Raw genomic sequence first — 15386 nt, 5'->3', positions numbered from 1 at the left:
ATGTTGATGTTCTGAATTTATTATTGAGTATGTTGATATATATGTATATTATTATAACAACCCCTTTATTAGACAAATGTTTATAAACATTATAGACACCTCACTTTTTTTTGCTTCATATAAAAATAATGAATAAAACATTCACTAAGTTTCATAATTTTCTCTGAAATTACAGTCATAACCTTTGGTTTCATAAAGGTGTTTTTAATTTAATGTTCTGTTTCATTTTAATTTTTCTGTTGTTAACTTTTGGATTTGAATATAAAGTATGGTGTTTTTTTCTTTCTAACACCGTTTAGTTCTTACTTAACACCATAGTAGTAAGGGAGACAATGATTTCTATGAGACATTATGAGATGTTCCCAAAAGCAATGCCGTGATTATGAATCGTAAAAATTTCTTCTAGTCAGTTACTATCCTAAAAGGTTAATAACATTTTAGTAAAAACTATTAGGTCACAAAGTCAGCCTTTGAAGTAGTTAAAGTTAAGTTATGTGTAGTTAAGGCTATGTTAAATTATTATTTGGAGCTAGGTCTCAATAAATTGTTGCTTGTCCTTAAAGCTTATATTATTTGATTTCTGTTTCTGTTTTTATTATTGTGCATTGAATTATTAATTTCATAAATATAATTTAAAAAATAGCTACTGTGCGTTGTTTTTTTTGTCTATAAAAAGTTGCTTTTTACATCACATGCGTTGGTAAAGTGTTAACTTAATTACATAATTACGAATTGGATAATGTTTTTGTATTTTTTTTTTACAAATATGTACTACCTAGTTAACTAAAAATGGTTGCCAATATTTTCAAGTGGAGGATACTACTCAGTATTGCCCTGGTGTAAGACCTCCATTCAGAATTTAAATGTTGCTTGAAATGGTTTTAGCTGTGTTTGGTACCAGACCTGAATATTCAGGTACTTCCATACCATCCTCTTCTCATCTCCTTCCCCTCCCCACTACCTTCAGCCTCACAACATACCCTACTGGGGTATTTTTGCATACCATCTGTTAAAATTGTGTGGAAGATTTAAAGTTTATTTTTATGATTCTGATCATTGTGCTAAAATTGTGTGGAAGATTTAAAGTTTATTTTTCTGATTCTTGTCATTGTGCTAAAAATGTGTGGAAGATTTAAAGTTTATTTTTCTGATTCTTGTCATTGTGCTAAAAATGTGTGGAAGATTTAAAGTTTATTTTTCTGATTCTTGTCATTGTGCTAAAAATGTGTGGAAGATTTATAGTTTATATTTAAAACGGTTCCAAATGGCTCAACATGATTATGACGTAGAGGCCACCACTGGCTGGTAAGACGGCAGTCACCATCTGTGTGGTCAACGCCGCCGAATTTACGAATAAAAACGAAGTGTCATTTTGGCGGCAAAACTAAAATTGTTATAGAACATGTATTCGTCAACATAAAAATAAAATTGTTATAGAACAAATATTCGTCAACATAAAAATAAAATTAATATACCTTCATTATCGTAATTTTTTTAGAGAAATAAAAAACAGTGAAGATACTACTCAAGCGTCTTAAACCACACAACCATGGGAATCTGTTTATCAAGCGGCATATAATTATGTCATATAATGTCCCGGTAAGACAAGAGATTGTGGGTTCGATTCCTACTTGTGACCGTTGTCTTTTTATTTTTTATGTCTTGTTCTTTTTCATGCTTCATTTAATTTATTAGTATCTTCTTCTTCTTTATGTGCCGTATCAGGTCCCCCCGACGTTGGCGATCACTCTGGAAAATGTCTCATTGTCTTGCGCTGCCCGGAATAGCTCCTCCACACTTCTAATGCCGGTCCACTCTCGTATATTTCGCAGCCAAGACATTTGTCTCCTACCAGGCCCTCTGCGACCCTCTATCTTGCCTTTCAATATTAACTGGAGCAAGTGATACTTCTCCCCTCGAAGTACATGACCCAGATATGAAATTTTCCTGATTTTTATTAATCTAAGCAGTTCTCTCTCTGCTCTAGCCCGCCTGAGAATTTCTGTGTTGGTGATCATGTCGGTCCATGGGACTTGAGTATTCTCCGGTGAAGCCACATTTCAAAAGCCTCTAACCTGTTCATGGTATTTACTTTCAAGGTCCATGTTTCACATCCATAACTGTTAAATTCGCCGGCAGGACGTACGTGTTTTTCGCCGCGCGCCGTAATTTTAATTTATTAAATAATTTACAAGTTTATCCTAATGGATATCAACGAGGAAACGAATGCGCTTCGTTTGCTAACGATGGCCATCGAAGTTCTCTCGGTTAAAGTGGACAATTTAACTAGTGAGTTGAATGTTGTTAAAAATATTCTAAAAACGTCACCAGTAATTGTCGGTAGTTTGTACAATAGTGAAACTGCGGTTGCAGGTACATGTGTGCACAACATTCCCGTTCTCGCTACAGGCGACACACTCGGCCCGCCAGCGCCCCTCGTCACCGCCACCTCACCGCCCCCGCTCGCTGCTACCGCAGACAATACAACTGCAACTGCCGGGCCCGGTTTCCCCGTTCCGTTCCCCCCGCACGTCGACCCGTCTACTAAGCCGACTCGTACCTCAGATGACACTGCAAGTTTGGCCGTCGGAAAAATAATAACCCGCTCACAGGCTGCAAAAGCCTCCCAAAGAGGGAAAAAAACGAGTAACGCTTCAGACAAGGGACAATCTTCTTCCCCGTATGCTTCATCCCGAAGTACTCCTGATGTGACACCCGTTGCGTCTACCTCCACAGCGTCTACCTCCACGCCATCTGATAGTGATGCGCTGCCACCGGCCGGCGGAACTGATGTGGATGCACCGCCCCCGCCCGATGGAGCTAAAGCAGATGCACCGCCCTTACGTCAAACTCCAGGAAGTCAACCTTGGACTTTGATTAATCGTAATCGTAAACGGCGTCCCATCACCGTACGAGGTAGTCAAAAGGACCAGGAGGAAGTGAAATACTTCCATCTTTACCCCTTGCATCCAGACACTACAGTAGATGACTTAACATCGCACCTCAAAACAATAAGTAAATCTGTCAGTATCTCCTCATTTAAGATAACAAAAATCAAAACGAGGGGAGAATATGCATCATTTAAAATCGGTGTACCCGGGTCAGCGGTGGCAGAATTACTGCAGTCTAAGCATTGGCCTAAGCATTCGTTTTTAAAAGAATGGGTCAATAAGGTAATTACACCACGGCTACCAAATATTAAACATAGTTGACAGTACAATAGTTTTCATTTCTTTTACCAAAACGTGAGGGGACTAAAAACTAAATGTTCTCTATTTTATTCTAACGTTTTGGTAAACAATTACGATGTAATAGGGCTCACTGAGACTTGGCTGAACTCCAGTGTGTGCAACCAGGAGTTATTCGATGACAGTTTTCAAGTGTACAGAAAGGACAGAGATAGTGGTAGTGGCCACAGACAAGGCGGAGGCTGCCTTTTGGCTGTCAAAACTAAGTTTAAGGCCGAACACATGCCTGATCTGGAAGCTGACATCGAAGACTTGTGGATAAAAATTACAATCGATTTGTCTGTTACTTTTATATGTGTAATATATTTTCCACCGGTATCAACTCTGGAAACATATCAACTATTCTTCGATAAGTTTCACGAAAACGTGGATCTTTTCGGAGGAAGGAATATTATTGTTTTGGGAGATTTCAACATCCATTCAGCGCGTAGCGGCAAGGATGTTGAAAATGACCTCAATTTTTTATGCGAAGTGTTTGGGCTCACCCAGAATAATGGTATTCCCAATTCTGAGTTGAGGATGTTGGATCTAGTTTTGTGTAACATTGAATTAAATGTCATACATAGCGATTCTCCCCTCGTATATGAGGACAAATATCACCCCGCATTAGAGTTCCGGTATTCTTGTAAAAAGCCTCCGAAGACTACCAAATTACCTAAAACTACAGACGGCACTTTGCGGGGATGGATTTTTGGTAGGGGTGATTTTGTCAAACTTTATCAGATGATGAGCCAATTGGATTGGCATGAACTTTCTAAATTCGATACCGTTAATGAGGCGCTACACCATTTTTATTCATGTATTTATAATGTATTTGACGCTTGCTTCCCTAGGAAACCTCCCAACAGAGGTGGACGTAGATATCCGAAGTGGTTCACTAGAGATACCATCAGGAGCATTGAGATAAAACATGCTCACCATAAAAAATGGAAAGCTACTGTTGACCAAAATGAGTATGAAATGTTCAGTAACCTCAGAGCAGTTGTTCATATAGCATTCCGAACGTATGTCGACTCAATAGAGAGTGATATCAAGCATGATCCCAAGGCATTTTGGGACTACGTAAAATCACTGCGCAAAGATGGTGGTATAACAAACATCATGATGCATGGTGATCGGGAAGTTAGAGGAGCGGATGTAGCCAATGCATTTGCAACTCATTTCCAATCAGTGTACAGTAACGAGCCTCCATTACTAAATCCCATTTCTGCTTCCAAGATGAATGTGAAGGGAGCCCAAAACATTGATATAAGTCATATAGACGAATCAGATGTTAAATCTTCAATTAATAACATGAAGCATGTACCGGACGTACCTCCACCGACTTAAATTAATTTTAATAAATCTGAATTTACGCAGAGGCAGTTCCTTTACAAACTCACCTCTGCGCATATTCGAATTTAGGCAACAAAATTCTCTCTATAAAAATCTGTAATCTTATCTGCACTTGTGTAAAACTGTAAATCTTATATGAAAAACTGATCAATAAATAAAACCACGGGGTCAAGCAGTCATCATTATAGACAAAAAACAAAGGCTTGACCCCCCAAATACCTTCTTATATTAAATCTGTACAAAACATGGAAGATTTGCATGAAATTTGAAATTGTGCAGACGCGGTTTCCTTTACAAAACTTGCCGTTTGCATAAATTGAATATTGTGCAAATCTTCCCCTTTAATACCAACTCCCTTTAATAATGTAAATTTGCACAAAGTTTGAAATTGTGCAAACGCAGTTTCCTTTACAAAACTTGCCGTTTGCACAAAATTGAATATTGTGCAAAACTGCCTTTTGGATGTCAATTCCCCCTTTTAATATGTAATTTGTGCAAACTCACAAAAATGTATTTAAATAAAAATGACCCGGGCAAAGTGGGTTGAAGAACAGTCAGGGACCTAGTCAAAATCGTTCCCTTCCAAGTTACGCAACAACGGCGCTCTCTCCTGTGACAAATTCCGGGAACCCAAAAATAATTCTCGGAATTTGTCGCTAACAAAGGGAGAGCTAGGCCCGTTGGTCCTTTAAAAGGCGGACAACTTGTGCAATTCGGCAGAGAGCCAGCAACCATCGAACGATCAACATCTCTCCTGGACTGCCCTGACTGCCCTCTTCAAGCCTCTTCTGCCCTGGACCTTCACTGCAACCTGGCCTTCTTCTTTCTCCCGGCTCCCTGGTGTTCATCAAGAAGAAACTGTCACAATAGTCGAAGCGTCCCTAGTCAGGGCGCAGGTTCCCCCCTACCTTTCTCCCCCCTGCCTTATACCTTTCTCCCACATTTTCCCCATTTCTCCCTTCCCTATATTTTTCCCATTTTCCCCCCACATTTTCCCCATTTTCCCCTTTCATATTTTTTCCCCATTTTTTCCACATTTTTCCCGACTTTTCATTTTCCCCATATTTTTCCCCATTTTTTCCATTTTTTCAACATTCTCCCTACTTTTTCCCGACCTTCTCTTCCAAGGCGTCGAAGCGGCCAGCCGGCCACTCCCGCTATATCGTCTGTGCGGCCGGCGACTACAGTGCCGTCCCGTACATGGTCCTTCGAGCCGCGATCGCCTCTTCACGCCTTCACTCCTTCACGCCTTCCAGTGACGTCCCAAGATGCCGTCCCTGCGGAGTGGCCGCGAGGCTTCAGCCTCCACCCCAGATTCACAACCCGACGTGGAGCTGGTGACAGGCCCTCACCCCGCCGGCCCTGCCGGCCCTCACCCTGCCGGCCCTGCCGGCCCTGACCCTGCCGGACCTGCCGCCCCACGCGCTGCCAGCCCTGCTGACACTCACTTTGCCGGCCCTGACAGCGCACCGTCCTCCGATGCAGAGGAGGATTCAACCACAACAGAGGACACGGTCAGGCAGCTCCGGAAGGCGAACCGGACAATGAGCAGGCAGCTCGCTGTGCTGCTCGCAGCCCTCCCCACCGCGACGCAGTACCTGCCAGGGGCGGACCCCCCTGGCACCCACCTGGGCACGTACCCTGGTGCGGCCCCAGGTGCGCACCCTGCCGCCTACCCTGGTGCGGCCCCTGGTGCGCACCCTGCCGCCTACCCTGGTGCGCCCCCTCGTGCGCATCCTGCCGCCTACCCTGGCGGGCCCGCTGCTGCGCATCCTGGCGCCTGCCCTGGCGAGCACCCTGGCGCGCCCCCTGGTGCGCATCCCGCCGCCTACCCTGCCGCCTACCGTGGCGGGCCCCCTGCTGCGCCCGCTGCTGCGCATCCTGGCGCCTGCCCTGGCGAGCACCCTGGCGCGCCCCCTGGTACCCAACTCGCCGCCTACCCTGCCGAGCGCCCTGGCGGACCCCCTGCTGCGCCCGCTGCTGCGTATCCTGGCGCCTCTCCTGGCGAGCACCCTGGCGCGCCCCCTGGTGCGCATCCCGCAGCCTACCCTACCGCCTACCCTGGCGGGCCCCCTGCTGCGCCCGCTGCTGCGCATCCTGGCGCCTGCCCTGACTGCCTTCTTCAAGCCTCTTCTGCCCTGGACCTTCACTGCAACCTGGCCTTCTTCTTTCTCCCGGCTCCCTGGTGTTCATCAAGAAGAAACTGTCACAATAGTCGAAGCGTCCCTAGTCAGGGCGCAGGTTCCCCCCTACCTTTCTCCCCCCTGCCTTATACCTTTCTCCCACATTTTCCCCATTTCTCCCTTCCCTATATTTTTCCCATTTTCCCCCCACATTTTCCCCATTTTCCCCTTTCATATTTTTTCCCCATTTTTTCCACATTTTTCCCGACTTTTCATTTTCCCCATATTTTTCCCCATTTTTTCCATTTTTTCAACATTCTCCCTACTTTTTCCCGACCTTCTCTTCCAAGGCGTCGAAGCGGCCAGCCGGCCACTCCCGCTATATCGTCTGTGCGGCCGGCGACTACAGTGCCGTCCCGTACATGGTCCTTCGAGCCGCGATCGCCTCTTCACGCCTTCACTCCTTCACGCCTTCCAGTGACGTCCCAAGATGCCGTCCCTGCGGAGTGGCCGCGAGGCTTCAGCCTCCACCCCAGATTCACAACCCGACGTGGAGCTGGTGACAGGCCCTCACCCCGCCGGCCCTGCCGGCCCTCACCCTGCCGGCCCTGCCGGCCCTGACCCTGCCGGACCTGCCGCCCCACGCGCTGCCAGCCCTGCTGACACTCACTTTGCCGGCCCTGACAGCGCACCGTCCTCCGATGCAGAGGAGGATTCAACCACAACAGAGGACACGGTCAGGCAGCTCCGGAAGGCGAACCGGACAATGAGCAGGCAGCTCGCTGTGCTGCTCGCAGCCCTCCCCACCGCGACGCAGTACCTGCCAGGGGCGGACCCCCCTGGCACCCACCTGGGCACGTACCCTGGTGCGGCCCCAGGTGCGCACCCTGCCGCCTACCCTGGTGCGGCCCCTGGTGCGCACCCTGCCGCCTACCCTGGTGCGCCCCCTTGTGCGCATCCTGCCGCCTACCCTGGCGGGCCCGCTGCTGCGCATCCTGGCGCCTGCCCTGGCGAGCACCCTGGCGCGCCCCCTGGTGCGCATCCCGCCGCCTACCCTGCCGCCTACCGTGGCGGGCCCCCTGCTGCGCCCGCTGCTGCGCATCCTGGCGCCTGCCCTGGCGAGCACCCTGGCGCGCCCCCTGGTACCCAACTCGCCGCCTACCCTGCCGAGCGCCCTGGCGGACCCCCTGCTGCGCCCGCTGCTGCGTATCCTGGCGCCTCTCCTGGCGAGCACCCTGGCGCGCCCCCTGGTGCGCATCCCGCAGCCTACCCTACCGCCTACCCTGGCGGGCCCCCTGCTGCGCCCGCTGCTGCGCATCCTGGCGCCTGCCCTGACTGCCTTCTTCAAGCCTCTTCTGCCCTGGACCTTCACTGCAACCTGGCCTTCTTCTTTCTCCCGGCTCCCTGGTGTTCATCAAGAAGAAACTGTCACAATAGTCGAAGCGTCCCTAGTCAGGGCGCAGGTTCCCCCCTACCTTTCTCCCCCCTGCCTTATACCTTTCTCCCACATTTTCCCCATTTCTCCCTTCCCTATATTTTTCCCATTTCCCCCCCACATTTTCCCCATTTTTCCCTTTCATATTTTTTCCCCATTTTTTCCACATTTTTCCCGACTTTTCATTTTCCCCATATTTTTCCCCATTTTTTCCATTTTTTCAACATTCTCCCTACTTTTTCCCGACCTTCTCTTCCAAGGCGTCGAAGCGGCCAGCCGGCCACTCCCGCTATATCGTCTGTGCGGCCGGCGACTACAGTGCCGTCCCGTACATGGTCCTTCGAGCCGCGATCGCCTCTTCACGCCTTCACTCCTTCACGCCTTCCAGTGACGTCCCAAGATGCCGTCCCTGCGGAGTGGCCGCGAGGCTTCAGCCTCCACCCCAGATTCACAACCCGACGTGGAGCTGGTGACAGGCCCTCACCCCGCCGGCCCTGCCGGCCCTCACCCTGCCGGCCCTCACCCTGCCGGCCCTGCCGGCCCTGACCCTGCCGGACCTGCCGCCCCACGCGCTGCCAGCCCTGCTGACACTCACTTTGCCGGCCCTGACAGCGCACCGTCCTCCGATGCAGAGGAGGATTCAACCACAACAGAGGACACGGTCAGGCAGCTCCGGAAGGCGAACCGGACAATGAGCAGGCAGCTCGCTGTGCTGCTCGCAGCCCTCCCCACCGCGACGCAGTACCTGCCAGGGGCGGACCCCCCTGGCACCCACCTGGGCACGTACCCTGGTGCGGCCCCAGGTGCGCACCCTGCCGCCTACCCTGGTGCGGCCCCTGGTGCGCACCCTGCCGCCTACCCTGGTGCGCCCCCTGGTGCGCATCCTGCCGCCTACCCTGGCGGGCCCGCTGCTGCGCATCCTGGCGCCTGCCCTGGCGAGCACCCTGGCGCGCCCCCTGGTGCGCATCCCGCCGCCTACCCTGCCGCCTACCGTGGCGGGCCCCCTGCTGCGCCCGCTGCTGCGCATCCTGGCGCCTGCCCTGGCGAGCACCCTGGCGCGCCCCCTGGTACCCAACTCGCCGCCTACCCTGCCGAGCGCCCTGGCGGACCCCCTGCTGCGCCCGCTGCTGCGTATCCTGGCGCCTCTCCTGGCGAGTACCCTGGCGCGCCCCCTGGTGCGCATCCCGCCGCCTACCCTGCCGCCTACCCTGGCGGGCCCCCTGCTGCGCCCGCTGCTGCGCATCCTGGCGCCTGCCCTGGCGAGCACCCTAACGCGCCCCCTGGTACCCAACTCGCCGCCTACCCTGCCGAGCACCCTGGCGGACCGCCTGCTGCGCCCGCTGCTGCGTATCCTGGCGCCTCTCCTGGCGAGCACCCTGGCGCGCCCCCTGGTGCGCATCCCGCAGCCTACCCTACCGCCTACCCTGGCGGGCCCCCTGCTGCGCCCGCTGCTGCGCATCCTGGCACCTGCCCTGACTGCCTTCTTCAAGCCTCTTCTGCCCTGGACCTTCACTGCAACCTGGCCTTCTTCTTTCTCCCGGCTCCCTGGTGTTCATCAAGAAGAAACTGTCACAATAGTCGAAGCGTCCCTAGTCAGGGCGCAGGTTCCCCCCTACCTTCCTCCCCCCTGCCTTATACCTTTCCCCCACATTTTCCCCATTTTTCCCTTTCATAATTTTTCCCCATTTTTTCCATTTTTTCAACATTCTCCCTACTTTTTCCCGACCTTCCCTTCCAAGGCGTCGAAGCGGCCAGCCGGCCACTCCCGCTATATCGTCTGTGCGGCCGGCGACTACAGTGCCGTCCCGTACATGGTCCTTCGACTGACCTGAGCCTGCCGGAGCAGCGCGTTCCTGGAAGACGCGTCACCCCAAAACTCTTGATCGGGCAGGATAATGCCCACCTTATCGTGTCAAGAGAGGTCCGTGAGAATAGCACTACTCGAATAGTGTCACGGACCCCTTTGGGGTGGATCGCCCACGGAGGCTCGAGCCTCAGCAATGACGGGCCAGCTACCACACTGGCCCTCCAGTCGGAGACCGCTGCAGATGCCCGCCTGAGGGAGTTGGTAACATCCAACTTTGCCGTCGACTCCCTCGGCGTCACGTCTGCGGCGAGAGTCAATGCCATGGACACAAAGGCCATGGCATTAATGGCAGAAACCACCCGCCCCCTACCTTCTGGGCGGTGGGAAACTGGCCTCCTGTGGAGACACCCTGACGCCACACTACCCGACAACCGGCAGTGTGCGCTGAAGCGGCTCCAGTCCCTCGAGAAAAAGCTCGCAGCGGACGCAACCCTGGCAGCGGCGTACAATGACAAAATGACGCAGCTTGTCGCCAAAGGCTACGCCAGACGCCTCTCCCCCAATGAGGCGTCGCTCCCTGCCCCACGGAAGTGGTATCTTCCCCACTTCGCCGTCACCAACCCGAACAAGCCAGGGAAGATAAGGGTTGTGTTCGACGCCGCCAGCCGATGCCGAGGGACGTCACTTAACGACCAACTGCTCACTGGCCCTGACCTGCTGTCCTCTCTCCTGGGGAACATCCTCCGATTCCGGGAAGGCGGTATAGCCATCGCCGCCGACATCCAGGAGATGTTCCTGAGGATCCAAATCAGGAAAGAGGACCAGTCTTCGCAACTTTACCTGTGGAGGTCGCCGGACCGGCAACAGCCGGACACCTACCAGCTGGCGTCCATGATGTTTGGGGCTACCTGCTCGCCCAGCAGTGCCCAGTACGTGCGGGACAGGGTGGCCGGTCAGTACGAGCACCAGTACCCGGCCGCCGCAGCAGCCATTCGTTCACGGTTTTACATGGACGATTACCTGGACGCAGTGGACAACCCTGACGAAGCTGCTGCCCTAGTCCGAGACGTAAGGGCCCTCCTTGCAAAGGGAGGGTTCCACCTTACGAACTGGGCTTCAAACAGCCTGGACGCCATCGCCGATGTGCCCCCTGAAGACCGCGCCAACTCCACGGTAGCTATCAGCAGCGGGAGCAGCGAGACCGAGAGGGTCCTGGGACTGGTGTGGGACCCATCTACCGACCGCTTCATCTACACTTTCCTGGAAGCGGCCAGTCTAGAGGAAGCCACACGGCCTACAAAGCGGCAGCTCCTCTCCATCGTGATGAAGATCTTCGACCCGGTGGGCTTCGTCTCCTGCCTCACCATACGGTCGAAGATCCTACTGCAAGCCGTGTGGCGTTCTAGCGTTGGATGGGACGACCACATCACCTCGGAGCACGCTGAACGCTGAAGGGACTGGATGAGCCTGCTCCAGGAAAGCAGCGTCTCCATCCCACGACGGTCGCTCCGACAGAGGTCAAGCAGCGTGACCCTGCACCTCTTCTGCGACGCCTCGGAGCAAGCTTGCTGTGCCGTCGCCTACTTCGTGGAGGAAGTGCAGGGCACCCTAAAAGCCACCTTCATCGCCAGCAAATGTAAGGTGGCACCTCTCAAGCCGCTATCCATACCCCGCCTTGAGCTGCAGTCCGCACTCATGGCGGCCAGATTGGCCAGAACCATCCGGTTGGAGAGCCAAGCGAGGATAGCTTCAACCATCTTCTGGACGGACTCGACCACAGTGCTGTGCTGGTTACGCACCGATCCGCGCACGTACTCTGCGTTCGTGTCCAACAGGTTGGGCGAAATAGATGAACTCACCTCCATAGCCAATTGGAGGTGGGTTCCCACCAAGCAGAACCCGGCCGACATCGGCACACGGGACTTGGAGCTGCCCGACCTGTCACTCCAAGGAAGATGGTTCAACGGCCCCGCCTTCCTCACCACACCGGAGAGCGACTGGCCAAAGGAGCGCACCCTCACAAAGCCAGACGACCAGACCCTCGAGACCCGGCCCCGACACTACGTCGGGCACATCACCACAGCCGGAGAGGCCCTACCTCTGGTCGAGAGGTTCTCGTCATGGCACCGGCTGATCCGGGCTACAGCGTGGGTGCTACGCTTCATCAGGCGCTGTCGGACGGGCCCAAGCCGACCCCCTGAAGGCTCCTTACGAGCAGACGAGCTGACGGAGGCTGAGCGCAGATGGGTGAGAAGGTCCCAAGAAGACGCCTTCTCCACTGACCTGCACACCATCCGTCGCAGCCAGGCGCTACCTGCCGCCAGTCGTCTCGTCAGTTTGGCCCCCTTCCTCGGACCTGATGACGTTTTGCGGATGGGCTCACGGCTGAGGGAGCTCACTGGAAGCACGAGCGTGGCGAAGACCCCCGTGATCTTGGATGGCTCCGATCCATACGCCCGACTGCTGATCCGCCACTACCATGAAAAGGCGGACCATCCAAGCACGGAGAAAACTGTGGCCGAGATCCGGTGCAGCTTTTTCATCCTGCGCCTCCGTACCATCAGCAGGAAAATCAGCCATGAATGCCCCACCTGCCGCTTACGACGGAGCAAGCCCTCTCCTCCACTGATGGGGGTTCTCCCGCCGACCCGCCTGGCTCACCACGTCCGCCCCTTTACACACTGCGGACTGGACTACTTCGGGCCAATGGAGGTCACCGTCGGCAGACATCGGGAGAAGCGCTATGGAGCCCTATTTACCTGCCTCTCCACCCGCGCCATCCATCTGGAGCTAGCGGTCTCGCTGTCTGCCGACTCGGCCATTATGGCCTTACAACGGATGACCGCCCGAAGAGGTCAGCCCAAGGTGTTGTACTCAGACAACGGGACAAACTTCCGGAAATTCGAGATGCCACGGCAGCCCTGCAGCAGGATGACAGGATGACGGACGCCTTGGCTACCAAGGGCATCGAGTGGCGCTTCATCACCCCCCTAAGTCCCCACATGGGGGGAGCCTGGGAAAGGTTGGTGCGCTCGGTAAAACGAGCCCTGAGCGCCACCTTAAAGGAGAGGGCGCAGAGGCTGAGTTTGTGGTCAACAATCGGCCACTGACTCATGTCTCTGTCGACCCGCGGGACGAAGAGCCCCTCACCCCGAATCACTTCCTCATGGGGTCTGCCGGGAACCGCCCACATCTGTCACTCTACGACAGCAAGGAGGAGGAGGTATGTCTCCGTCGCCAGTGGCGTATCAGCCAACAGCTCGCCGATATGTTCTGGAGGCGGTGGCTCAGTGAGTACCTCCCCACCCTGGGCGCCCGACAGAAGTGGCACCCGCGACTGACCCCCTCAAAGCTGGAGACTTGGTGGTCATCTTAGACCCCGCGCTGCCACGCAACAGCTGGCCGCGCGGACGTATCGTTGAGGCCATCCCAGCTGCCGACGGCCAAGTGAGGACAGCCCGGGTCCAAACAGCCACAGGAACGTACACCCGCCCTGCTGTCAAACTCGCCCTCATCCCCCCCGCACCAGCACCAGCGCCCGCACCGGCACCAGCACCAGCGCCGCCCTCTACAGCACCCGGACCACGGATGCCGCATGGGAGCCATAACCCCCAGCGGCCCAGGGGAACCTGACGTCGAGGACGCCGCCGACCTACACGTCCGGACCGCTAGGCGCAGCCGTGACTGCACCGGGGGGAGAATTGTACCGGACGTACCTCCACCGACTTAAATTAATTTTAATAAATCTGAATTTACGCAGAGGCAGTTCCTTTACAAACTCACCTCTGCGCATATTCGAATTTAGGCAACAAAATTCTCTCTATAAAAATCTGTAATCTTATCTGCACTTGTGTAAAACTGTAAATCTTATATGAAAAACTGATCAATAAATAAAACCACGGGGTCAAGCAGTCATCATTATAGACAAAAAACAAAGGCTTGACCCCCCAAATACCTTCTTATATTAAATCTGTACAAAACATGGAAGATTTGCATGAAATTTGAAATTGTGCAGACGCGGTTTCCTTTACAAAACTTGCCGTTTGCACAAAATTGAATATTGTGCAAATCTTCCCCTTTAATACCAACTCCCTTTAATAATGTAAATTTGCACAAAGTTTGAAATTGTGCAAACGCAGTTTCCTTTACAAAACTTGCCGTTTGCACAAAATTGAATATTGTGCAAAACTGCCTTTTGGATGTCAATTCCCCCTTTTAATATGTAATTTGTGCAAACTCACAAAAATGTATTTAAATAAAAATGACCCGGGCAAAGTGGGTTGAAGAACAGTCAGGGACCTAGTCAAAATCGTTCCCTTCCAAGTTACGCAACAACGGCGCTCTCTCCTGTGACAAATTCCGGGAACCCAAAAATAACTCTCGGAATTTGTCGCTAACAAAGGGAGAGCTAGGCCCGTTGGTCCTTTAAAAGGCGGACAACTTGTGCAATTCGGCAGAGAGCCAGCAACCATCGAACGATCAACATCTCTCCTGGACTGCCCTGACTGCCCTCTTCAAGCCTCTTCTGCCCTGGACCTTCACTGCAACCTGGCCTTCTTCTTTCTCCCGGCTCCCTGGTGTTCATCAAGAAGAAACTGTCACAATAGTCGAAGCGTCCCTAGTCAGGGCGCAGGTTCCCCCCTACCTTTCTCCCCCCTGCCTTATACCTTTCTCCCACATTTCAACATTCTCCCTACTTTTTCCCGACCTTCTCTTCCAAGGCGTCGAAGCGGCCAGCCGGCCACTCCCGCTATATCGTCTGTGCGGCCGGCGACTACAGTGCCGTCCCGTACAAAGCATACACATTCACTTGGGCCAGACTTTCTTCCAGTATTTTTTTTAAAAGGATGTGTTGAATTTTTAAAAATGCCACTAAGTTTTATATTCAACCTAACTTTAAATACTGGTGTATTTCCTGATTCCTGGAAAGTCTCAAAAATTTGTCCCATTTTCAAAAGTGGATCAAAGACATCTGTCGAAAATTTCAGGCCAGTGGCAATACTTTCCGCCCCGGCTAAGTTATTCGAATCGATAATTCATAAACATGTGCTGTTTCAAGTAGAGCCTTTCTTAATATCGGAACAGCATGGGTTTAGAAAAGGTCGATCAACAGATACTAACCTACTGGTACTCACAGATTATGTTTCCAAATCTTTAGATAAGGGCTACCAAGTAGATTGCTCATATAATGATTTCTCGAAGGCATTTGATACCGTAAACCATGACATATTATTGAATAAATTGTCAACTATAGGTTTTTCTCTACGGTTTCTCATATTCTTTGCAAGCTATTTTACTGGAAGAAAGCAATTTGTATCTCATGGAATATTCATGTCAAAATTATTCCTTGTACTCTCAGGCGTTCCACAGGGCTCTAATTTAGGACCGCTCCTCTTTCTAATTTTTATTAACGATATTACAGAAAATATTCTGCATTC

General features: G+C 52.4%; 1 protein-coding gene across 1 annotated transcript; it reads left to right on the top strand.

Annotated features, from left to right (window-relative positions):
• The first annotated feature begins 11409 nt into the window (after positions 1–11409).
• LOC149416548 (uncharacterized) lies at positions 11410–12891 on the top strand. The gene has a single exon (XM_089641271.1). The coding sequence runs from the start codon at positions 11410–11412 to the stop codon at positions 12889–12891; it is 1482 nt and encodes a 493-aa protein (XP_089497397.1).
• Positions 12892–15386: the final 2495 nt, after the last annotated feature.

Source organism: Hesperophylax consimilis, chromosome 16 (genome assembly GCF_061612785.1).
Source record: "Hesperophylax consimilis isolate HC1 chromosome 16, BYU_Hcon_1.0, whole genome shotgun sequence".
In the NCBI taxonomy this organism is placed as follows: domain Eukaryota; kingdom Metazoa; phylum Arthropoda; class Insecta; order Trichoptera; family Limnephilidae; genus Hesperophylax; species Hesperophylax consimilis.
This window is presented reverse-complemented; position numbering and strand designations above follow the sequence as displayed.

Coding starts and splice junctions, on each gene's coding strand:
- LOC149416548 (XM_089641271.1), top strand. CDS start 11,410: ATGAGCCTGCTCCAGGAAAGCAGCGTCTCCATCCCACGACGGTCGCTC.